This window comes from Aplidium turbinatum, chromosome 18, assembly GCF_918807975.1.
Source record: "Aplidium turbinatum chromosome 18, kaAplTurb1.1, whole genome shotgun sequence".
Classification (NCBI taxonomy): domain Eukaryota; kingdom Metazoa; phylum Chordata; class Ascidiacea; order Aplousobranchia; family Polyclinidae; genus Aplidium; species Aplidium turbinatum.
Window position 1 is genome coordinate 2985142 of NC_137489.1, and position 26702 is coordinate 3011843.

General features: G+C 37.8%; 1 protein-coding gene across 1 annotated transcript; it reads right to left on the reverse strand.

Moving 5' to 3' along the window:
• Positions 1–1629: 1629 nt before the first annotated feature.
• Positions 1630–25103, reverse strand: LOC145787764 (enteropeptidase-like). Its single transcript, XM_082599585.1, has 17 exons — positions 24962–25103; positions 21784–21917; positions 19335–19445; positions 15923–16055; positions 12912–13022; positions 12511–12572; positions 12036–12205; positions 11517–11618; positions 10460–10617; positions 9678–9841; positions 6788–6932; positions 5801–5935; positions 5440–5550; positions 4908–4997; positions 4495–4605; positions 4161–4228; positions 1630–3902 (listed from the first exon to the last, which is right to left on the reverse strand). The coding sequence occupies exons 1-17, from the start codon at positions 25041–25043 to the stop codon at positions 3900–3902; spliced, it is 1890 nt and encodes a 629-aa protein (XP_082455711.1). The 5' UTR covers positions 25044–25103; the 3' UTR covers positions 1630–3899.
• Between the last annotated feature and the right edge of the window lie 1599 nt (positions 25104–26702).

Consider the following 26702-nt stretch of genomic DNA (forward strand, 5'->3'; position numbering starts at 1 on the left):
GACGATAATTCGATAATTTATCGGTGATATAAGCTATAAACAGCTGTCGGTGTGAAGTCGTCGGACCACTCGGCATGCCACAACTCAGCAAGTGCTTTAACTCAGCAAGTACATTTCAGATACTGCCAACAAGTCAGCAAATGAGATTTTTCACGTAGCATTGGGCTTGCTTGGTCATTGGTTGTTAAACTGAATTTTCTGATGACAAGCCAAGTTATGGCTTGCTCAATTTATTGTTAATTTCTCAGTTTCATCATTTGCCAACTTTCAGTCACTTGCTGAAATGTTAAGCTCAGTTGTCACTTGCTCAGTTTACTACTGCTGAGTTGTAGGAGACTTTCTGTTAGATACCTTTGTAGAGCTTGTGCATAAAGCATTGCCCAAAGTATGTTTTTTGCATCAGAGGTATCTTTAATCTTGTTAACTCATCTTTTCACTATCGCAGTCAGACGTAATATTTTTTAACCTTTTACGCAACGATTTTAGGTTAACCGTTGTGAATATAACCCAACATGCTGCTCACAAAACAACGAGCCATCAACTTAGCAAAGACAATAACATTTTGATAATTTCTAACGGTATTCAATTTATTAGTTCAACGATTAATTAATCGGTAGTGCATACAACTGAAAAAAACCTAATTAATTTTGTTATTGTAAGATTTATAAAATTAGTTTGAAGATCTTGTTTAACTTTAAATGTATTCGCATGCATTGGACTCCCAGATCCAATCTTTTGATTTTGCCGCATAGTTCGTCGTTGGGTAGATATTGCATTGGTTTAAATGAGCATTACATTGGTCCACTGTAGTACAAGTTATTTATTTTTGCCTTGGATTGTGCAGTCTATGTAAATTAGGCTACGAGTAGGGCAAATTTTTATTGACTTAAAAATCTAAAAAAAAAAAAAATTTAAAATTCAATAAAATTGACTTTATTGACCAAACGAAAATTTGACCAAATGAACCATTATTTCTTGCATTTCATATTTAAAATAAGGACTGCTTAAACGAAAAAAAATGTAACTCAACGAAAAAACATTGAAATCCCCAACAGAATAGGCTATATTGGACTAGTCTGAAGGCTAAATAAGCAGGCAACGATCTCCACGATGAACATCGCGTTGACCAAGAACAAGAGTTGAAATGTGACGTAATGTTCAGTTCAGCAGGCCATTGCCTAAAGAGGGGCAATGCAAAGCATGTAAAGCAAATGGCTTTACATCCAGTTCAAATTATAGTACCAAAAGCAGCACAAGACCACAAAATTCACATCAGTAGTCCAACCAGAATCAATGTCTACTATACATTTCTCATTTCTTGTGTCTCAACTAGATAGCTCAATCGCCCCGATAGCTCAATTGGTTAGCGCGTCACTTCTGGAACGAAGAAGCTTCAAGATCAAGCGGCGCTGGTTCGACTCTCGGGGTGTGCGCTTGAGCAACGCACGTTTAGGACTGCTCTCCATTCAGCGGCATCTAATGGATGGAATAGTTCCCCGGCAACAAGACATCAACAATCGAAAACTTCACTCTGTCAATCTTGGTGACCGGGCCTGCGTCAGTGATTCAAAGTCTTTACAAGTATGCGAAACTGCCAGGATTAAGCTCTGCAAGAAGCTTTCCCAGTCCGAGGATAAAGATTCAATCAATCAATTAATCAATCAATCAATTACGATGAATAGAATTAGGCACGCCACCAAACCTAATGGTTGAAACAAGTAGCCTAGATCAGTGCTATTCAAACTTTATGATACAACGTACCGGCAGAGATTTTATTGTCATTCGGCGTACCGGTCACACATCTCAAACGGGGAAAAAAAACTGAACAGTTCAACCTTGGTTTTACATGTCTCGAATGTGCAAATTCACAAACAGTCTTTCACTAATATTTCACCAACGCTGTGTGATTTTCTAACTTTTGCAACCCTCAGAGCTACTTTGTAGGATGCCAGTTTTACATGAGTTTGTCTGTCTGCAGTTTTATTGAGTCATTGCTGAGCGCAACTTCTCAAACGACATATTACAGTTTTGACACACTAGCATCATCTGTTACTATATCTACTTTGAAAGGCCAAGTTATGGGCCCCCCCACATGGGGGCCCATATGAGCTGATGTACGGGCCCCATGTGAGCTGCCCATATGGGGTCCATACACATTGTCTTCGCGGGCATCACATTGAGCCAGTACGGGCTGCCCATGTTTATTTATGGGTTTCATGTGGGTTGCCCACATTCAACCCACATATTAATGTGGGCTGCCCATATGTAACTCATAAATCTAATATGGGCTGCCCATATGAAACTCATAAATCTAATATGGGCTGCCCATATGAAACCCATAAATCTAATATGGGCTGTCCATATGAAACTCATAAATCTAATATGGGCTGCCCATATGTAACCCATAAATCTAATATGGGCTGCCCATATGTAACCCATAAATCTAATATGGGCTGCCCATATGGGCTGCCCAGTAGTTTTGAAGAATAAACAAAATGATGAATTTCTACATCGCTTTCCTTCACCAAAGTTCATGGCGCCAAAATTTTGAAATGCTTTTTGATCGCTGCCAGTATATTTTTGTAGTAAAGTTTCTTGTCGTCTGACAAACTGTGCTGTCGTTTTAAGAGAGCCGATTCACTTACATATGGTTATAATTGAATTTCTGTTGGTGAATGAAAGTCAAATACCAAATCCTAAATCAACTTCGTTAAAACAACAGCAAAGTTTGTTAGACAACAAGAGACTTTATTACAAAATATATCGCCGGCGATCTGCAAGCATGTCAAAATTTTGGCCTCTAATAAACTTTTGTTCGGCACTGTAGTAGTCGTATGTCAACGATAGTTAGGGGGTGCTAGACTGTTTAGGCCTGTTTACAGGGGTGCTAAAGTCAGAAAAGATTAAGAAACGCTGCTATTAAGCAAAACTTTGAATAAATAAGATGTATCGTATTGTCGAACAAACCGTAGATTAAGTTTTCATCGTCAACGCTTTGTTACTTTCAATATCACTTAGCTTATATTGGAATGTATTGGGTCTGAAAGTGGTTGTTTTTTTTATTTATGTAAATGTCCATGCGACCACGTTATGCCATTTGCAAAATTAAGTTAGGCTATGCATCGCTTTAACAGCATACGAAAATATGGAAATAATGCCGCAAAGGAAAAACAACTTAAGCATTGTGAAAAGCACATACTGATCAACACAATACTCAATAAATTATTTTCAAGATAATCGCGTACCGGTAATCAAGTGCTCTCGTACCGGTACGGGTATCACACTTTCAGTGGCACTGTCCTAGATGAATTAATTGAAAATGGTAACTCTTTATACAGTAAATGAATGCAGAATTTCAAAGTGCCATGTTTTTCAGATGAAAAATGATGACACTGCATTTTTCAGGTCATTTGCAATTAATTGCTGAATACAGATCGAAAAACTGGACAAAAGTTTTCAAAATTGCCCAGCAATCAAACGTTGTCCTTTTTATATTGTCTTCAGACGTTGAAATGCAGTAAAAATGACAAGTTTTGTTGGCTGAGTGCAAGTTGGGATCGGACGTTGCGGCCTTACAAAAATAACAAAAACAAACATGTTAAAATGTACCGAGCTGAAAACTTGTCTTTTGCGTTGACCTTCGGTAAACTTATCACAAGTTTGCCAAAGTTAGATCAGTGCAAACTTGACCAAGGCAGACATCGGCTTGAACGAGTGCAGACCTTTCACCAAATTGCCAGCACGGTATGACAACCTACTCAGTCCAAGAGTTTTCTCCACAAGTTTGCACGTAAAAGAGCGAAATTTCAACAAAATTGTTCATTTTCAAAAAGTGTTAATTTTCTTTCTTGTGACGTTTTCATCGCAATGACCCAAAGTTTACAGCAAAAGATGACAGTTTACTGAAAAACAAATTGTAAATGTAAGGGATATTTATTTGTGCCTAATTGCAAAAGAAAACTGCTGAACCTGCTGCTAACTTCAAGAGCGTACAGTTACAAAAGTTATTTGATACAATTTTCGAAAAAATTACATACAGAACATAAACAAACCTTCTTGCGGGGATTGAAAATAATTAATTTGGCAACACTGTTCATTATGAAAATCTGAACTCAAGCAAACATCAAACCAGTCAAAAAGTAACGTAGAACGTGACTCACCTGGTCCCCGTTTCCGTTGTTCATCAATTGAGTAGCTTCCGAGGGTTCGCCATTCGCCTCTGTGTGTCCTACACCAACATGTCAGTGAGTGATTGTAATGAACTAACAGTTTTGTTTGACGTGTTTGCATTTATGTTACTAATATTAACGTTAAATCGATGCAAATACAGTTTCAGTAGAAAACAATAGATTTAACTTCAAACTACTTTCCTCAAACTATTCAAGAAACACGACAAAAGAGATTCACTCTGTGCAGGAACTCTTTGGTATGAAAATGAACGTTGTGGTGAACGTTGTGACAATGGTTTCTTATCTCTTGTTGATACGAATCTACCTGCTTCCACATCATCAGGTTTTCCAGAAACACGCCCCGCATCTTCCTTGACGATGCTGACTGGCTGAATGTCCTCTGCATCCTCATCACCGTTCTCTTTTCCCTTCTTGCCTGTTATTAAAAATTAACGATTGTGCTCGGTGTGTATAAAGCTGACTTGAAATCCGAGAAACCACAGACTGGAGTTCGAATCCAGACGAGAACTATTTTCTTTCTTAAATTTCATTTATCCACTTATTTAATTATGTAGTTCTTCCGTGATAATGCTGAGCTGGTTGCGTTGGACGACAGTCATTCTAAGCAGCAAATCACTTTTTAACATTGATTCAACACCTGCATACGTTGAATCAATTCAAAAAAGGCCTGGTTTGTTACCTAAGGCATTGATTAATTCGAAATCTTTTCAAACTTACAGATCATATCCTTGCAGAAAACGAAGACAATGGCTACCGCCAAGACGACGAATATCCCAATGGCGACGGGTATCCATATGATGATGATTCCTGCGGTTGGTAGAACTGTTAACTTGTTAACCGGTGCACCGTGGCGTCATCAGCAATATGGCCTAGTGGGAGGTTAGGGCAAGGTGTGTAGTTATTTCGATGGTGTGGGTTCGATACTCATCCCATGTTAGTACTTTTTTTTTCTGTAACTGAACTGAGCCCAAGAAGGGTCTTTATGATTGCAACGAGACATGTTTATGGAAAACTGTCATACGTTTCTTAACTGGTGTGAAATGGTGGCAGCTAATTTGCACGGAAAACTTTTCTACGTTAAAGTGCCTATCTGCTTGATGGTCTGACGTTTCTTGAATCCTAAACGTTCGGTTTCCTGAGAAAGGAGATCAGATGGTAACTTGGCATACTAGGTTAGCATAGGCCTATGGCAGAACACAGGGTCACAGTTATGTTGATGGTTTCTTATCTCTTGTTAACACGAATCTACCTGCTTCCACATCATCAGGACTTCCAGTAGCAGGTCCCGCATCTTCCATGACGATCTTGACTGGCTGGATGTCCTCTGTATCCTCATCACCGTTCTTTTCTCCCTTCTTGCCTGTTAGTAAAAATTAACGATTGTACTTGTTGTGTAGACCTAACTGAAATCTACTAACATACAAACCAAAATCACTAAAAAACCAACTGTCAATAGAAAACAAACCAAATTTTAAATCAAAGACAATGATATTAATAAATAACAAGTGTGATTGTTGATTTTATCTAATTTCATTAATCAACGACCAATCACGAAACTTTAATGACAGTGTACAAATGGAGAAAAGTCACATTTATTTAGGTTTACTTACTTAAGCTTTGAGAAGAACCAGTCGTTGTTACGGTAGAAGTCGTTGTTAAACTAGAAGTCGTTGTTAAGCTAGAAGTCGTTGTTAAGCTAGAAGCCGTTGTTAAGCCAGGACTCGTTGTCAGATCAAGCCCTGTAACTAGTATTATAAAATAAATGTTAGATTAAATTTTGGAAAAAATTAGTACTTTCTCACATGATACATTTATACAAATTAATCTAATTCGTAATTTTTTGTAATTATCATAGTAAGCCTATTGGAAAAAAGAGGCCAAAATTTATTAAGAAGCTTTTCTTCTTGAAATAATAAATGAGATTGTGTTATCAACAAATTTATGAAATCAATAAAAAAAAATCACATTTTTGAAAATATTAGTTTCAATAAAAATAAAAAGTTCAAAAAAATACTTACTGTAGCACTACAGCTTCAGCTCTCGAGCAATAAAGTACAATAACAATCACATTTAATCGGATTTTATTTCTTTTAAAATCCAATTTTAATTCTTTTGATTCATGTTTTCTTGTTTATTTTAGTTACATATTTGCAAACAGTTTTACAATCTTCTTAGGATGAATGAAATCTCAGTGTTCGTGTTATGTAGATTTTAATGCTTTAAAAGGTTATTTTCGATGGATTTGCAAACTGTGAAGATATACAGTAGGTTAGCGTTTTATTTTTAAGAACTGCACGGCACGCTTATAAAATTCGTGTGACACTTTAAAGAGCGCACACACACACACACACACACACACACACAAAAAAAAACACACACTAAGACACAAAGGGTGGCCAGGTTAGAAGACACTTAAATAAGTAATGATGAGAAGTATGTCCACAAAGAGAAAATTTGCTATATATCGAGAAATTTGTGATGCTTTGTTACTAGCTAGTGGCATTTCAACAAGAACGACACCAGAAACTCAATCTAACAATAAAGGAACGCCTGCCTGCTTGCTTTTCTTAACTATGATGACGTCAAACACGACTCACCATCCTTTATCCACGGAAAGAGCTTCTCCACAGAGGCGTAAAATCCAGGACCGGAACCGCAATCTAGATCCCCGTATGACGTCACACCGACTTGATACCAAGTTGTTTCTCCAATCAAGCAGACTAAGGGGCCACCAGAATCACCCTAAACGCAATTTGGTGAGCTAACACAAACTTTCTGGATTGAGTTTTTCAAATCCAAATTTATTCTTATAGAAGCAATTAAGATGTTGCATTTTCCCACGATTGCTAAGGGCCCTGTCTTTACAGCACTTCAAAATATTTTCAACTACAGTAAAAGTGAGGCACATAGAGGCGGCTATTCTAACTTCAAATCTACCAAGCTACTAAAACAGATTGATAAAGCTTTAGTAGAAAGTTTTCTTTGTTGTACCACAGACAAACAAAACAAAGTAACTTCAATGGGGTTTAGCATACTTTATTTTATCACAAAAAATACAACATAATTAAAATGAAGTTTCAAACGACTTTGACACGTTTTTGTGTCCTCACCAAGAAATAAATAAAAGTGAGAATTCGAAGATAAATTTGACTATGCACTAGAACTGCAAATAATACAACGATCTGAACAGCACAAACTCGACAAGTGGTACAAGAATGATTACTAGAAAATAACCGTTGCCGGTCGTTTGATCGACAGACATTTGGTCGACAAGATATTTGGTCGACAGGACATTTGGTCGACAGTCATTTGGTCGACAGACATTTGGTCGACAAGACATTTGGTCGACAAAACATTTGGTCGACAGTCATTTGGTCGACAAGACATTTGGTCGACAGGACATTTGGTCGACAGACATTTGGTCGACAAGACATTTGGTCGACAGGACATTTGGTCGACAAGACATTTGATCGACAGACATTTGGTCGACAAGACATTTGGGTTAGGGTTAAGGTTAGAGTTAGGGTTAATGTTAGGGTTAGGTTAGGGTTATGGTTAATGTTAGGGTTATGGTTAGAGTTAGGGTTATGTTTAGAGTTAGGGTTATGGTTAGAGTTAGGGTTATGGTTAGAGTTAGGGTTATGGTTAGAGTTAGGGTTATGGTTAGAGTTAGGGTTATGGTTAGAGTTAGGGTTATGGTTAGAGTTAGGGTTATGGTTAGAGTTAGGGTTATGGTTAGAGTAAAGGTCCGGGTTAGTTAACTCTAACCCTAAAATGAATCGTTCTGTCAACCAAATGTCCAGTTGACCAAATGTCCTGTCGACCTAACGTCTGTCGACCTAATGTCTGTCGACCAAATGTATGTCTGTCGACCAAATGTCTGTCGACCAAATGTCCTGTCGACCAAATGTCCTGTCGACCTAACGTCCTGTCGACCTAACGTCCTGTCGACCAAATGTCCTGTCGACCAAATGTCCTGTCGACCAAATGTCCAGTCGACCAAATGTCTGTCGACTTAACGTCCTGTCTACCAAATGTCTGTCGACCAAATGTCCTGTCGACCAAATGTCCAGTCGACCAAATATCCTGTCGACCTAACGTCCTGTCGACCTAACGTCCTGTCGACCAAATGTCCTGTCGACCAAATGTCCTGTCGACCAAATGTCCAGTCGACCAAATGTCTGTCGACCTAACGTCCTGTCTACCAAATGTCTGTCGACCAAATGAACGGGTACCAAAATAACACGGTGAAAAAAAGATGACATGAGATAAAAATACAAGCAAGTGACGCCAGTTAGAGCACACACAAAAAGAAGGACAAACCACAGGCAAATAAATTGCCTGCTTAGAGACGGATTGTTACGCTTGATGTTTATTGCTTCCATGATTTAGGTCTGATACTCAGATCTGCCTCGAGAGATGATTTACATTGTTAGTGCACGTCACACAAAAGGCGATGTGCTTTTTAATTGCACTTTTGGTTGGTTGGTTTTGAATCTTTATCCTCGGACTGGCAAAGCTTTGATTGGTTAGGCCTGGTAGTTTCGCATGCTTGTAGAGGTTCTTGATGCAGGGCGGTTACCGAAATTGGCAGAGTGAAGTTTTTCCGATTGATGAAGTCTTGTTGCCGGAGAATTATTCTATTCACTAGGTGCCGCTGAATGGAGAGCAGTCCTGAAATGCGTTGCTCAAGCGCACACCCCGAGAGTCGAACCAGCGCCGCGTGATCTTTTAGTTGTTAAGTTTGCATTTAGGTGCTTTCCGGTCCTCGTCAACAAATGTTTGGGTGATATACACATACCTATGAAGCCTATGTCTAGTTTGCGTCATTCAAACAATCAAACTTAAATACGACATTAAAAGAAAGAGCAAAAGAGGAAGTCGACTTCAGTTGAAAATATTGGCTTACATGTTTGACATACATGATGAATGTCACACAAAAACTTATTTTTCATAAGTCCAGATAAATTATTTGCAAACTTTATTGAAATCTTTTCCCAAAAAAAGGCACATTAATAAAATTATCAACATATAACTTGGATAACCGCTTTATCTGGTCCAGATCTTTACAAGATGTAGGGTTCGGATCTGACCAGATCTGGGCCAGATAAAGTAGCTGGCTGGGATTTCTTCAGCCGTGTCTTTTGGTTTATTAGCCATAAAGATGTACTTTTTTGAAGTGTTTTGGAGAGCTGGAGAGCTAAACAGAAAGCTTTCTTTTTAAACAAGCATTTTTGAACCTTCACATCCCACCGGTCCAATGAGTTTTTTGTTGGCATAAACTATGTAAAGTAATTCTGTATAAAAAAAAAACGTAGCTAAACCATAAACTAACATATGTTGAGAAAGCGATAGGTCCCATATCAGCCAGCAAACAATTCCTTGTTATGTTGATTCAACGTTAACAGACGTTAAATGAATGTCAATAATTATCTGCTGTCTGGAGTGCTTCATGCGAGAACGAGAAAATCTCTTCTTGAATCTTACATCGCAAGTGTCACCCGAGTTGGTTGACCAGGATCCTGCACAGATCACAGAGTCGTCAAGTGTATGCTGACTCTCGACAAGTTTGGAATGTTCATCCCTACAAAACTTTTTTCGTTCTAGCTTCAATCTAACTTGTTGCAGCGTATTAGCAAGATTCCATGATTCTGAAAAGCATTTACGGTACTTGTTTTTACCCAACAGTAAAAGCTAAATGTAATCTCTTACGCAATAACTGAATCTTGGGGAAGGAGAAGATAATGTTTTCATTACACTCGGTATTTGCATTAACGTAAGTAGGTAATCCAATTTCTTTCTCTTGGCAACATTTTTTTCAGCAACTACGCCCACCCAATTTATTACACCCTGGGTAGAGGTAAGTGGTGTTTTGTTAAAAGCCATCTCACGCCGGTTGTCAAAGTAAAAATGCATGATTGGAAAAGAAACGGTTTATTTGGCCATGGCCAACGCTACATGCAGCTGCTATGTTTACAGTGCAGACAAGACTCTTTATTTGGAAGGAATCTGCAAAAAAGATGAAGATCTGTACACTCCAGCAGTTACACGTAGACTGCTGGGTTCACAATCAAGCGTATTATTACGTTTTCTAGCAATAATAGCATAGTGCTGTTAAGCGGTCTCGAACCAATGCCCTTCCAAGCGATGTGCAGACCTACTCATTACTCGGTTATCTGTACTTTGTACAATTATGTTTGATACGTTGATAAATAGCTCTATAAACCCATATGATTTATAGAAGTATAGAGCTGCTTTAAATAGGTCACCTGTTAATCCCCATCCAGTTGCTACGCAAATAGAGCCATCCTGCGGCAAACTGGCCGGATTTGAAAGCAGGCAGATGGGCCGGACGTAATCATTATAAACCATCTTCTTGTCCAACTTCAAAAGAGCAATATCATTCCCCAACTGCGGCTTGCCATGTCTGTAAAGAATGAGTTTTCATGTTTTATCGGACAACTAGACATTTATGAAACGTTGCTGGCTCAGTAGTTAAAATGTTCAACTTTGAATCCGCATACATAGGTTCGTTACCATGTCCGGTCATGTCAACGAATTTTTGTACTGGTACTGTATCTTATTCTATCTCACTCACTTAGCAAAAGGAATGGATTTAGGCTAATAATGTACCGGTTACTCTGATATTGTCTGATTTGTAAAGCGTCAAAAGCATACGCAAAAAAGGTGAGTCCCATACTTGAATCCAACCATCGGGGGATGAGAAGATAAGGTTATCATTATACTAAGCCATCGGCACTAACGAGAGTAGGGTGGCCAGTTCCTTTCTCTCGGCCGCCTTTGCTTCAGCAATTACGCCCACTCAATTTATTACACCCTGGGTAGAGGTAAGCGGTGTTTGTCAACAACCAGCATAAGCCGGAAGTCGAACCAGGATTGCGTGATTGAATAGCGAGGGCCTTAGCCGCTGCGCCATCTCACCGCCTTCAGGATACGGATAACAATGCTATTAAACAAACTCTCAAGTAGGAAGTAGCCTACTTTGCAAAATGACTACTGCAGTGTTATAAAACTAAGGTGGCATGATGAGAATACAAGCATAGGAGTTCTAATGAAAATTACATGATGAACGTATAGAGGTAATTGGTGATAAAAAATCAGAAATAGCACGTAGAAGGCGATTAAATTACTTTTCTTCGCCATCGTTAAATGCTGTACATTGTGGTGCACAAACAAAGATGTTACAAGTAAAATTTTCTCGCTGGGAATTTCTAACAAAATTATGTTATTCAACAGAATTTAAAAGCTACATGTATCCAGCGACAGAAACAATATACCGGTAAGTTATGAAGCAATTTTACTTACTTGTAATTAGGATGTACACGTAAAAAAGTGATTGTGGATGTTTGGATTTGAGGATTCGATGATGATATCGTATGAACTCCTGCTTGGATATCTAAGAACTCGCTGTGACAACATCAATTTGCCTAACTAATTTTTTTATTACAGCTATTGACACTGGCCCACATACAAATGAAACAGAAAAAATGGCGCGGTTATTCAGCCAAAAACTAAAAGTACAGTAACCACAAAAGCACTAAGTACTATACTGCAATTTAAATAATTTCAGATAGGTACTAATAAATTTACCTCTAACCAGATCTCAGATATGAGTTGTGACATTGTTGCTAACTATTTTGCGTTTGGTAGCGAGAATAAAAATCAAAGGGTTCACTCAGCATAAGTCGGTTGTAAGATTAAATTTAAAATGTGTTATTTTTCTTGATACCGGTACTGTGGAAAATTAATAAATCTTATCTTTTTTCAGTTTTCTCACGCAAATGAAATGATCAACAATAGTAGTGGATTTGGGACATCTCTTACCGTTTTTCGTCATCTAAACAGTGCGCTGCAGTCAGGACCCATTGTTGGCTGATAAGGGACCCTCCACAAAAGAATGTGTTATTATGACGCATCAACACTTGCCAAGGCCAAGAACTTATTACCACCGCCTCTCCACCGACAATGCTATATGTAAGTCTGTGTGGAGATTCCTTTAAAATATTTGGAGTTAGATTTGGAGATTATTGCTACCCCCCGGAAACATTCAATGCCTAAGAGTTGTTCGCTTTATTGCGTCACAAAAAATATGAATCCACGCAACATAAACGGATTGCAATTGGTTTGTCTAGATACACAAGAAAAACAAGATTATTGTATAGAAAAAATTTAATCGTGGCAAAAACTTATTGATTCAATACGGATTGCTCTACTTCACTTTCACCAAGCACATTTGCAATTTTTGCGGTCACGTGACTGACTGACATCACACAAGACGTGAGGAAGTCCAAGCACTTACCAAAGGAAACTCAGGAGCAACACTTTGTTTTCCACACTGGTTGGGAGATGTCTCTTGATGCGCTGTAAACAAATTTCAAATAAAAAATATTTTTTAAATGTCTGGGTAACGTGATTTCAAAATCAGGGTTCCAAATGTTTTTCTATTCCATTAAGGTTTAACCAGTAGCCTAGATTGCATTTGAAAAGGAAAACTTTAATTTTACCAACGTTTAGAAAACTCGAAATTTAAACTTTGGGAAGTATTTAGATTTTGTCAAATTAGGCGTTGGCCGAAAGCCCGAAAGTTAAACAGATGAATTTTTTGAAGGTTGAGAAAAAGCTGACGAAATTTTAATTCAATGTGAACAACTTCATTCAATCATAGAATGCAAGTCTTTTTTGCTACGTTGTAGGCCATACCGCATTGAATTTCGTCACTGTCGTCAGTACAATCACGCACTCCATCGCATTGCTTAGATTGCGAGATGCACTCCCCATTCCAACATCGAAAGCGAGAAGTGGGACAGAAAGCTGAAAACAAAAGCAGTTGCTTCTTTCAATACGTCAATCTTGTAATTGGTAACAATTTGATAATTGTTGGCAATATAAAAAAAAATTATTTGTAACTTTGACCGATATTTCAGTAAGTGGCTTTCGTGTTTAGAACAGTACCTTGGTTGTATTACCTATTAATTGATTTGTTATAGTTTTGTCCAGATTCTTAGTTTGTTATACCTTACAATAAGGTTTTGTTATGTAGTTTATAATAGATTTGAAATGTCACAACCAGAAACGGACGCTTGGGAGTCATTTAACGCTCAAGCAGCCCAATCATTTGAGTATCAAGATCCATTTTTTTTCCCAACCATCTTGCTAGTTTCCCAAGAAATCTTGGTGGAGTCAGCAATAAGAAAAATTCCACCAAGATTGGGAAGGTGTTGGAGGGAAGATTTACATACGCAAGTCAATAAGTCCTTCTTTAGTGCGGCTCTTTTGTTTGGCTTGAGGCTGCTGTCTGTTGAGTTTCTTTGTTGCTAGGCGTTATTGCTGTGAAATTGTGTTGAATCAATTGATTAATAGATAAGGTGACGTAGTTTTTCCCTTTCGGCGTGACGTAGTTGTTCCCTTTCTTCTCGTTGCTGATCTTTGGACTCTGTCTACTTATGAAAATGGCCTCTTTGAAGCGTACTTGTACTGCGTCGTTTTCTATGGCAATGATTGTAAATTCAAAGTCGGCGAGGCATTGTTGTTGATGATCAAAGACCGAACTTTTATCTGAGCTGAGGTGTTCTTTCAGGTGGGAGTAGATTGGGCAGATCGTGCTTCCTATAGAGTTTTTCCCTGCATTCCTTACATATGATCTTGTACACACAGTTCTTAGTGGAACACATCTTGCGGTTCGGTAGTGGGCAGTTTTGTAGCCTGCAAGGTTCTGATTTTCGTCGTTTTTGAAAGGCGTTTAGGAGGGTGCGTCGAAAGAGGTGGACTGGCAAATCCAGGTCTTTGAAGACTTTCTTTACTTTACGGTCCGCGTCGTCGCTCATAAAAGAAAATTCAAAATGTATTGGGTTATATGATGTCTGTGGGGTTTGTCTGTTTTGCTGGTGTCGTCGTCGTCTGGGTGGTTGCTTAAGAAAGTTCTTGGGGTATCCGTTGTCCTCGATTGTTTTTTCGAATTCCGTCAGATGTGGTGTTGCTCTATTGGGTGAGGAACATCAATCCTTTCTTCTCTGTATTCGTTTGGGGGTAAGATCTTCTTAGTGCTTCTGGGTAGGGCCGAGTCGAAGTGTGGGAGTAGTTTTATCTTTGCTTTTTTCTGGTAGAACTCGTAGTGGATTGTGCCATCTTTGTCGATTTTTATGGTGAAGTCCAGTAGTGGGATGGCGTAGTCTGCTGTTGGTAGTTCTATTTCAAAGTAGCTGAGTGCGCTTGATTGAGGGCGTTTTAGATGGCTAAGGCTTCGCTGTTGTTGACTGTCAGTAAGAATGTGTCGTCAACGTATCGTCTGTAGAGGGTGAGGTTTGTCTGGTTCGGCAATGTCTGCTTTTCAAGGGTGTCCATGAAGAGGATGGCGAGGACTGCAGAGTGCAGATACGGTGTTTCTCATTGGTAGACCGTCAACTTGGCTATAAAACTTCTCCTTGAATGTGAACACATTGTTTTGAAGGATAATCTCGAGGAAGAAACCGATCTCTTCAGGGTGGAACGGGCTGCAGATCTGTGTTCTTCCTGTCACCAGTTTTTGGACCACGTTATTGATCGCTTCCCTAGGAGGACCTGAGGAGTACATTGCTGTCACATCCAGGCTGAAAGGGAAATTGAATTTTCTCAGGGTGTCTCGTGGTATGTCTCTGAGTTGGTTGAGTAGTTCTTGACTGTTTGTAAGGTGTGTGGGAACGTCTTTCAATATGAGGTTGAGCAGGGTGCAGACTAGGTGTGACAGTTTGGCGGCTGGCCCGTTTGCTTTCGAGACGATTGGACGAATATTAATGTCAGGTCCTTCTTTGTCAGTCTTGATCAGGTGGTAGAATCGTGCCATACTTGAGTTGTTGGTGACGTAAGATCTGGTCACGTGGTGTGGTAGTTGAGCTCTGGTGGCTATGGTCCTCCACGTGCTGTTAACCTTTCGTTCAATGGTTTGCGCTTTTGTGATCCTTGAAATTTTGTATAGTTTTGGGTCGCTCAGGTGTTGTTGGGGCGCTGCATCGTATCGTTTTGTTTCGATGATACAAAATTCACCGCCCTTATCGCTGGACAGATAGGTCATGTCCTTTGCCTTTAAGCTTTTGATGGTCGAAAAGTCCCTCTTTGAGAGGTTACTACTGGTGTTTGTGAGGGAAGATGTTTTTAGAATTTCTTGTATCTTGATTGACACAATTCGCAGCTTGTGTTCTAGTTCTTTACTCGCTTGTGGTGGTTGTGAAGGTCGTCATTGCGAGGAAACCGCAGTATTCTTGTCGATGGATTGTCGTCGTCATTGGCAGATTGGCGCTTATTTTCGGTTTATTATCTCCACCGGGCTTGGTATGCCAGTTTGCAGAAGGACGATGTGAGTGGGATAGGCGGCTTAAATTGAAAATAAGGTTTCAGCATGATTTTTTTTTAATTTTGTTATATCTCTTTGTAATAAAACATGTTAAACCCGCTGAAGTTACATTGTTTTGTCTGTCTATAGTAGTTCAACAAAGCAAACTCTCACCAAAGCTTTATCAAATGCAGATATCTTAAACTTTGTGCTTTTGTGGGTTCTGACATAAAGTGATGGGTGGCTGGCTCAAAAACTTGACGTGATACAGAAAAACTGATATCATTTATGAATTTAGCATCCAAAATAGTGTAATTCTGGAAGCCTCAAATGGATTTCAAAAGAGAAATGCCAAATGACTAATCGTTTCTATTTTCGCAAATCAAACTTATGTGAGTTTACTAACTTTGGGAGGAAAGTGTAATGCTGAACCCTTCATCAGGATTAGTTGCGTCATTCCAATAAAGGAACTCTAAGTCACTGGTTGTTGACAGAAAATTTTGATCTTCGTCTTCTCCGCAGAGTTTGAGATGTAGAGGCTAAAAATGACAAGAAAGGTTGAAGTTATCTGTTTGATCTTTCTTATGGGTGTTATTACTTTCAGGTTAATTTTGTAAACTAACAATTAAGTTTGCTTTTTGTATGATTTATTAATTAAACATTTTGAAACTTATTGTGTATTAGAAAGCTATAGGCAGGGTTGCCATCGACATGGACCCAAAAATAAGGACAACCAAAAAATTAGATTAGCATTTAAAAAACGTTTTTGAACATACTTTGTATTTATACGAGCCGTGTAATATCACATTCGATACTTTTTGACAGAAACAATCTACTCCAGCAACTCCTTGTTATTAGAAATTGCTTCAAATAGTCTGTTCCTTTCCTTGGTCCACTGCGCCGAAACAAGAGAGAACACTCTTTCCACAAACGCATTGCTGGCCGGAAAGGAGAAAATGATGCTAACCAGCATGTAGAGCAGCGGAAAAGAGTTGTTTCCGGCAAAGATCTTCATCCACTTGACCTCAGGTTCATCCTTGCTGAACACATCATCTGGAATCTTCTTGAGCAGAGCGTTAATAGCCGAGACCTCATCGAACAGCTAATCTTTCATTGCCATTAGTGGATCAACTTGCTTCGCCAACCCTTGACTTCCTCGTACTCGATTGCTTGATCTTTCAGCACACAACATGTCCAGTTGATGTGCGTTGGATGCTTCTAAAATCGATACCACTTGGTGATAAATTCCAAAGTAATGGTGTGGAACTCCTGGAAGCTCTCTTTGAGAACCTTAGCATGCTCTTAATCGACTGTTCTTAGTAGTTCGTCTGTTGTTGCTCCGAATAACCCTGAACACTAGCGTTGCAATATTTTGATATTAAAAGATTCAATTATCTCTGACAGTTCTGGAAACAATGTAGTTGACTTTTGCAGGAGTAACAGTGGTTTATTGAAGAGCAAGAAAGCGCTGTGGAGGAATGATACGATGATCAGTGACTCTTCTGATTTAAAGAAATCCTCCAATATTCTTGTCAGCGAAAGAAAATGCGCTTTGGGTGGTTCCCAGAGATCGATCATTCGCTCGCGTACAGCATCAAGTGTGGTCTATCGAGTTGGCGTGTATGTTGGTAGAGTCGAGTAGTTGCTATCAAGCTCCTCACAGAAATGCTTGAGCCTCATCGTTCTACCAGTTTGGCTTTTGAAGTGGCTACAAATCTTCAGTACGATTGTTTCTATGTCAAGTGTGAGGCGCTCTGATCCCTTCTCTGCTGCATTATGCAAAATATGAGCAGAGTAGCCGACTGGGATCAGATGCAATGTTTGCTCTGAGACGAGAGAGGACGTTGTTTTTTCTGCTATGCTGTGATCCTCCAAAATTCACTGGTGCATTATTGGCACAAAAGGATGACAGCTGTTAGTGTTTCATGTTTAGGCCATTTTCTTGAATATAGGAGAAAATAAAGTTCGTGATCTGTGCCGAGGTCTCGCCAGGCATCAATCGCAGGTCAAGAAGACGCACTCGCACTCCAACTTTCGAGTTGAAGAATCTGATGACTAGAGGAAACTAACTAGACTAATTTTCGAATATTATGCAACACCGGATACCAGAGGAAAACGATCGAAGTTCTGTAATTGTTGAAAATAAGACAAAATAAGGACGCAAGTCGAAAATAAGGACATTTCTTAGAAATAAGGACATTTAAGTTTTCTAAGACCTGGCCCTACAAAATAAGGACAAATCTTAGAAATAAGGACGGTATGGCAACCGTGGCTATAGGCCTAGTTGAGCAAGTATTGAGGTAGGTCCAACTCAAATGTAAGCTCACAGGACATATGCGTCACAGACGACGATAACTTCCATTGTCCTAAAACAATGTGACAAGAAACGGAAACAGATAAGTTAAAAACAATTTTAAATACATAAATTTCTGCTTCTTTGGTTTACATCAATGGCTTCTAACTTTATTTAATGCATTCTTTCCTTTGCTTATGTTGGAGCTTTCCATTATTCCTCAAGGAGATCAAAGGGAAATAAAACTCGAATAATAAAAGAAGTTTCCTTCAACTATGACTAAAAATCATAAAAGATGTAAAACAGATTCCATTGAATTCACTAACTCATCAAATAATTGCTTCACAAATATTGGTAGTTTAGCCAAATGGCAGTTAAAAGTCCAAAGCCAAAGCAAATTATGAGCCATTCATGTTAAACAGTAAATGTTCTTTATTTGGCTTTTATGATAGAAATGAGATAAAAGTATCTGATGCTATAAAGATTAAACAAACAAAAGTTGGTATTTTTAATATGCCTTCCAAATTTATTAAAATAGCTAAGGTTAGTGTTACAAACTACATAACAAAACCTTATTGTAAGGTTTAACAAACTAGAAATCCGAATAAACCTACAAGAAACAGATCAATATTTAATACAACTCTAGATGTACTATTCTAAACACAAAAGCCACTACCTCAAACACCAACTATATGCATTGTGAAATGAAAGAACTTTAAGAACACAAACAAGCATTTGCAGTGCGTCGCTGCTTGAGGTGAATACGAGCACCAAACCAAAACGTCTTACGTAATCACAAAAGAGATTTCACATACATGCTCTCTTTTCACAAAAAGTACTAAATAAATGTGTTTTGTATGAAATTTAATGGATGATGAATTTTATTGACAATTATAATTTTTTAACCCCAGCTCAACATGGTTTCGTGAAAATAATTCATCAAGTTTATCATTAGCAAAAATTCATGGATATGTCCGTGAATTACATCATATTAACGTTGTTTGTTAGTAAAGGAAAGCAATTTTTCAAAAACCCATGGACTGAGCATATTCAGTTTGACTTGTTTTATGGAGCAGTAGAAAAAACTTCTCCGCTTCATCAACTCAGCCAACCTCAAAATCTTTGGTCAGCTTTGAAGTTAAAATACAGAAATTTTCGCCTCTACTGCAGTATTTTTCCCTTTGTTTCTTGTCCGCTATTAACCCCTAATTGGCCTAATATATTCATAACTACAGCCGTATCTTTTGTTTCTTTAACCGCATGTTATAATTTTTTTCTGGCACGTCTTTTCTGTTCAATCTGTGAGATGTTGGTTGATGATGTGATGATTTTGCAATTCTTCCATTTTTCACTCTACAACATCAAATCACCTTCAATAAAAAAATTTTACTTAACGGTCCACTTAATTCAAATTCCCAACCATCGGCTATTATCCTGGATACAACAAGTAAATTTAATACAAAATAAAGCAGTCTTATTTTCTTCTATACAATAAACAAATAAACAATAACAAATAAGCTTTAACTGGAAAATGCAATTCGCTGGAAGTGGATTTCACGTCGCGGATCTCCAGGTAGCCGCCGTGGCAATATGGCGTGTAGTCGATATCAAGGTAGTTGAAGTCAACCGCAATTATCTGTAATGGTATGGGAAAAGTTACAAAATAATCATTCATACAAAGTACAGATATACTTTGTATGTAGTAAGCACATAGTTGCAGGCTATTGCTGGTTTGACAGAACAGAAATTATCAGTTTCAAAGTGTTTTTTTTTTTAATATCAGTTTAGTTATCACAAGGTTAGATTGATATTACAGATAACGGTTAAAAATTAACAGTCAAGAAACAAGCTTTCTATTTTAACTACTTCTTGTATTTCATGGAAGTGGACCTTGCTTCAATATAAGAAGCTTGCTGTGTTGTATAACTTTTACGGCAAGCAGTAGAGATTCCTATGCCTCCAAAAAGAAGGTAACAAGTGCCCCCTACCCCTAATAGCTCAAAAAGAAACGAAAAACGAGGCGAAAGTAAAAACAAATTTTTTGTCAAAACATGATTTTTGAAACTTTGCCTCCAACATATCAATGACCAAAATTCACACTTGAAGCATTTACGAAAACTAATATATTTCAAGGAAAAACGGATTTCAAGGACTGAACTATCCATTCAACGTCTATTAGTGGATGCAATAATTTACGGACAATAAAAATCGGACACTTCACTCTGTCAATCTCGGTAACCGAACCTGCGTCAGTGGTTCAAAGTCTTTGCAAGTGTGGGAAACTGTCGGGATTAGGCTCTCAAAGAAGCTTTCTCAGTCCGAGATAAACATTCCCATAATCTATTAAGTCAACATTAGAAAAAAAAGATAGTTTAACAGGATAGCCGTAAAAGATGAGGGGCAGGCCCCGGTCGCTGACTATGATTGGACTAACTTTAACTATGATTTCATTGTAAAATTACATCAAATACTAAAAGTCGTTTTGTCATGGAGATAATATATATCAAGTAGCTTTGACATAAAGCAGTTCAATGAAACATAAAGTAGATAAAAGCAGTTTTGTCATGGAAGTAATAGGCTACAGATCCCTGACAAACTTCCCGTTTTATATTAATTGCACCAGATAAGCCACCTTCAATCTGAATATCAGTTTTTTCCATCCAGTATAGGTTAGCAATATGTCTGAGGTCTTTTCCATTTAAACCTATATCAGCTAAACACTGCATCAGTTTTTCATGATTAACACGGTCAAAGGTTTTTCATAGCCTATGAAGCATGCATCTTCTTCTGACTTTATTCGCACTTCAAGTGGGGTCGCCGGTGCAGATTGCAGTCTTCCACATCACTCTGTCAGCAACATCTTTCTCCTTCACTCCCATTATTTGCGTATCGTTTGCCACACAATCTCCCCATCTTTATTTCGGCTTCCCTAGCTTTTTTTTACCAAATTTCAAAGGTCTCATTCTTCTTCCGACATAATTTTCATCTCTCCTTGCAACGTGACCCAACCATTTAAGGCATATTTCTCTCAGCTTGTTCTCTAGCTTTCCGACCTCCAAGCATGTATAAACATCTTTATTTATTTCGTTGTAGCGTTCACATATAGTTTGATTGATGGATTGATTGGATCTTTATCCTCGGACTGGGAAAGCTTCTTGCAGAGCTTAATCCTGGCAGTTTCGCATACTTGTAGAGGCTTTGAATCACTGACGCAGGCCCGGTCATCGAGATTGGCAGAGTGAAGTTTTCCGATTGTTGAAGCATTGTTGCCGTGGAATTATTCCATTCACTAGGTGCCGCTGAATGGAGAGCAGTCCGTACAATGTGTTGATCTCCAGCCATAAAACCACTTTGAGGATGAGTTTTCTATTTTTTTTAGGACAACTCCTTGCAAAATGTTTAGTAGGCTACATGACTTATCACACTAAGGGTTTTTGAAAATAGACCTCTTGAAATTAACACATTGCTTACACTCGAACGTAGAAAACGTAAAACAACGCAGGTGGCCAAGAACGCATATAGCAAATTTTATGATTTATCAACAAATTTTGTTATTTTTCAATAAGTTATATCATTTATCAACAATTTTTATTATTTATTATCAACAATTTTTATCATTTTTCAACAATTTTTATCATTTTTCAATAAGTTTTATCATTTTTCAATACGTTTTATCACGACATTATCGACGGGCTCATTCTATTTGTCCATATTCTTTCCCTTGAGTGTTTTCACGTTTGACTGCACTACAGTAGGCTATAGTACAGTACGGTAACGAAGATTAAATATTCTCCTCAACCGTCACTGCTAGAATACACGATAGACTCAAGTTGTTTAAATGCAAATGATAGTAAGATTTTGGCAAATCAACTTTATTGAAAACCTAAAACGCCGTCATGAATCCAGTCTTTCACATTGTAACTTTCTCTGAATAACTTTGTAGCATTTGCTTTTTTGTCTAATAGGCCACCCACCTTATCGTTTAAGGCATGGACTTTCCAAATGTGAGACCTTGCCTCATTTCCATAAATGAATGGAGGTGAGAAAGATTTCATCTCCGTATTATCAAGAATAATTGTAGTGATTTGGGAAGATGTCCATAGATCATCTGCAAGATAAAAAAAAAAATTTCAAAACATTGCTAAAAAAGAATAATCTTGAAACCATTCCAGCAACCTGCATTTATAGCCAAGCCTGAAATACAAAAGATTTATTTTTCGTAACCAAGCTTACGTGCGGTAGTTGAAGATTTAGATTAAGTAGACAGAAATGAAGGAAACCGATCTTCTTGTCCATCTTCAGGTGTGTCTTTAAGTGTCCTGCCAAAGACACAGCCGCATGCTCTTGAAGGGTGTCGAACCGACGATGTGTAAAAACGATCTCCATTATTGTATCTGTACAACAGTGAGTCACTCAACTTCGGCTGCGTAACTGGGTGATAAAAACGTATGCACGACGTTTGACAGGACGTGGGTTCGACACTGCTCCAGAGGACGCTGCTGTATCTCGACAAAAGACACTAGAAAGCCAAAATAATGAGAGCAGCTGACTCGAAGACTATATATCATTTCGCTGCTTCCTGTCGTCTGTTGTATCGCATCTGTGATCGTAGTGTACTGTATGTTATCGCAAAAGGCGCAAATAAAAACATGATTAATGATAACACTGGCCGACACAATTTTTGGTGCCGGCAGTTTTTGAATTGATTTAGACTAACTCTGGGGCACTGATTCCGAAAATGCAATCAGTTTTTCTCCATCAGGTCAACTTTTTAAATTACAGTGATTTTGACTTTGTTTACAATTGCCCTACAAAGTAGCACAAATACAATACGTTTTAATGCTGTCATTGTGGGATTACAACCTTTATTATTACTCTTGCATTACATTCTAAAACAAACAATGAAAGCAGACAATGCCAAGACAATTGTTTTCTGTGTTAAATGCTAGTAGGTGCAAACCAAGACAGCATAATGGTGCTTTTTTTGGGGGGGGGAGAATCTAGAGCGCTTATGGCTACAACATCTAGAAGACGTTGTCTCAATAACACAAATATTTTCTGCTACATTTGTGGTGATTAACAGAAGACCAATCGATGATTTTGTAAAGCGAGCTTATCTTGCTTACTTTAAAGTGAAGTTGGGGGATCAAGATAAGTCTTAGGCTCTCCACATTGTTTGCAAAACTTGCAAAGAACATTTATGCCAATGGACGAACAAAAGAAGAAAAGAATTAAGGTTTGCTATTCCAGTGGAGTGGCGTGAACCAAAAGATCATAATAGCGACTACTATATTTGTGCAGTAAACATAAAAGACATAAACAGGAAAAATAGAACTTCCTTGCAATATCCAAACCTAGCTTCAGCAATCAGGCCAGTGCTACACAGAGAAAAACTTCCTGTTTCTGATTTTGCAGGGTTGCCACAATTGGATTTACTTCCTGACCGCGAAGACGAGCAAGCTTCCACCGACAGCGATTCCACTCTTGCTGAAATCGAATTTCCTCCTGCTATTTTACCTTGTCAACATTTTTCTCAGGGAGAACTCAATGACTTGGCGAGGGATTTAAATTTATCAAAGAAATCTTCACAGTTACTGGCTTCAAGACTCAAAGAAAAAAAAAATTTTTGAACCAGGTACTGTAATCACTTTCTATCGGAAACACCATGTCGAAAATTTGCCCTATTTTTCTCAGGAAAATGATATTGTATACTGTACCGATGTGGAAGGTCTCCTTTAAAAGTTTGGTGTAGCAGAATACAATCCTCAAGATTGGCGACTTTTTATTGACAGCTGTAAACGAAGTCTAAAATGTGTTTTACTGCATAATGGATATGTTTATGGATCTGTACCATTTGGACATTCAACAACTCTCAAAGAAAAGTATTACAAAGTCAAATTTGTTTTGGAAAAAATTTCATATTATGAACACAATTGGACTTTTGTGTTGATTTGAAAATGATTGGATTTCTGCTTGGAATGCAGTGTGGATACACAAAGTTTCCTTGTTTTCTCTGTTTGTGGGACAGCAGGGCAAGAGATCAGTATTGGAAAAGGAAACATTGCCTATGAAAAGTGAAATGATTCCTGGCGAGAAAAATGTTGAAGCTCATTCTCTGGTGGAACGATCAAAAATTGTGTTACCTCCTCTTCACATTAATATAATAATAATAATGGTGTTGCAAGCACAGTAATGCTTTTCCACTTTCATTATAACTTACGTAGCAAAGTTTGGTATAATGAAGCAATTTGTAAAAGCACTCGATAAAGATGGAAGTTAATTGTTTCAGATATATTTGCACAAAATTTCCAGGATTAACAATTGAAAAGTTAAAAGCCGGCATATTTGATGGGCCTCAAATCAGAAAATTAATCGATGATTCAAACTTCCCATCTTCTATGAATGAAAAAGAACTGAGTGCCTGGGATGCTTTTGTGAAAATTGTTCAGAATTTTTTGGCAAATAAAAAGCATCCTATTACAAAGAGCTCGTGTCTAACTGACTCAGAAGACTCCAGGATATTGATGTTAGCATGAGCATCAAACTTCATTTTCTGCAAAATCATCTAGACTACTTTCCTGATAATCTTGGCGATTTGACTGACGAGCAAGGGAGTGATATCCTCAAGACATCATTGAGATGAAAGTCAAATATTAAGGGAGATGGGATGCTACTGTACCATGCTAGCTGACTATTGCTGGTCTATTAAACGCGATGATGCTTTGCAGTTCACTCTCGTAGATCTCTTAAGCGCAAGTTTATGGAAGACACTTCAGCGAGGTGAAGAATAAAAAGCTACTATACCTATTAATCCTATGTTTGTGGGTACGTTTTTAAGTTCTATGTTGGCTTGCTGAAACTGATTTGTGTCTTTTAACAATATATTTGACTCGTGAATAGATTTTACATGAGCAATTATGCATAAGTGCACTCATGCAGTGGAACCACCGTAACTAAAAAAAAACTAGACCTGATAGACAAAAACTGACTGCATTTTCGAAATCAGTGACCTCAAATTAGCTAAAAACAGTTGAAATATCTTCGGCACCAAAAAAAAATTTTTTTTGTCGGCTAGTCAAATAATTTCCTGTCAAACCTTTTTCTCACAGATGCTATTTAACGTAATGTCTGTCGTACTTATCCTTTGCTTACTTTGTTCGGCGAGAGCAAGGTTGAGAGAAAAACTCAGTAGAAAGATTGAACTTGCAAGATAAGAAACTCTTCGATCCTTCATCTCAAGTTTTATTCAGTAACTTTTTTAAGTTGCTAAACAAAGTATACAACTCAACTTTTCTTATTGAAACATGTAGTTTGAAAAATGGAACAACAAAGACATTTTATTTTAACTGATAGAATGATTTTGGGATCTTTATCCTCAAACCTAGAAAGTTTTCAAGAGAATTTAATCCCGACAGTTTGCATGTTTGTTAAGGTATTTTACCACTGACGCATGTCCGCTCACCGAGATTGACAGAGTGAAGTTTTTGCGTTTTGTTGTTGTCTGTAAATTACCTAATCCACTGACTTAACGGCTCTCAACCGGTTGTATACGAAGCGTTTTTGGGGGGTCCGTGAATGTTTCCGAATTTGCAGCATCAGCGTCACACAAAAGTTCAGTTTTTTAACCAAAAACATTTTTGCCAAATAGTCAAGTCTTTTTATAAGGTTATCTACGTTGATGTCCAGCTAGATTCTTTTAACACAGCAAATTGTTGACCAATACTTAATTTAGACATACAAACGTTAGCCAGCATTCCATTAGCAGTCATAATTTTGTCACTGTGATCATAAATTTTGATTACAACCGAAATAAGTGAAAGTTTCTTTGTAAAGGTCACAAAGTTATATTAGGCTACTTTTTCTATAAAACTTTTATATTATTGATTACTGATTTTTGATTCTGTGTGCAAACATTTACAATAACTCATATCTTCTTTTTTTTGTTGTCGTATTTGATTCCAAGCATTGACTGCCTCTTGTATAAAAAGCTTCCAAATCTGTCGGTCTTTTGCTGTGTTTATTAGGTGTTTGTTGGTATTGGTTTAGGTTAATCTTTGTCTGCCTTGGGCACGCTTCCCTTTAATTTTACCTGTGAGAGAGAGATGTTCTAATTTTCCTTTTTGCAGCAAGTGCCCTAAAAATTAAAGTTGATTTTCTTTGATGTTTTTTAATAGATTTTTTGTTTGTTTAACTTGATTTAGCTCTTGGTTTGGTTGGTTTTTCACTTTGGTTGGTTTTTCTGGCAGTCCAGGAAATTGTCTGTATTTTTCGGAATGCCAACATTTCAAATCCTTTTGTTCTTTTAGTCATTCTTTTGCTGATTGTTCAGGTTTCTGAATTATATTGAAAAATTGGATAAATGTAACACTTTAATACTCTGTATCTGGTTGATAAAGATATGTACTTGTTGCATAATATTGATTTCATTTGCTAAAAACCAGCTTTTTCTTGAGCAATACGTAGATAAAACTCCTTATATTTTGTGTCTCAGTTTATTGTTGTCCAAAGATATCGAAAACTTTTGACTTGCTTTACAGTTATTCCATTCATTTTAATTTAACAAATTAGAATTTTAATCTCTTTTTTTTGTGACTACCATTGTTTTTGTTTTCTTTTCATTCATTTCCATTCCAAATTCTTTACTTCTTTCATTTACTTTGTTTAACAAATTTTGCAGTCTTATTTCGGAACCAGCCACCAAGATAGTGTCATCAGTATACCTCAGGTTATTAAAGTTAATTCCATCAACATTTACGCCGGTTTCATCTTGAAGTCATCGGAGGATGACTTTGCTGTATAATAAAAAAAAAAGGCTTGGGAGAGCACGCATCCTTGTCTAACCCTTGTCTAACGCCTTTCTTGATGAAACGGAACGAACCGCTTTTGAGCAAGG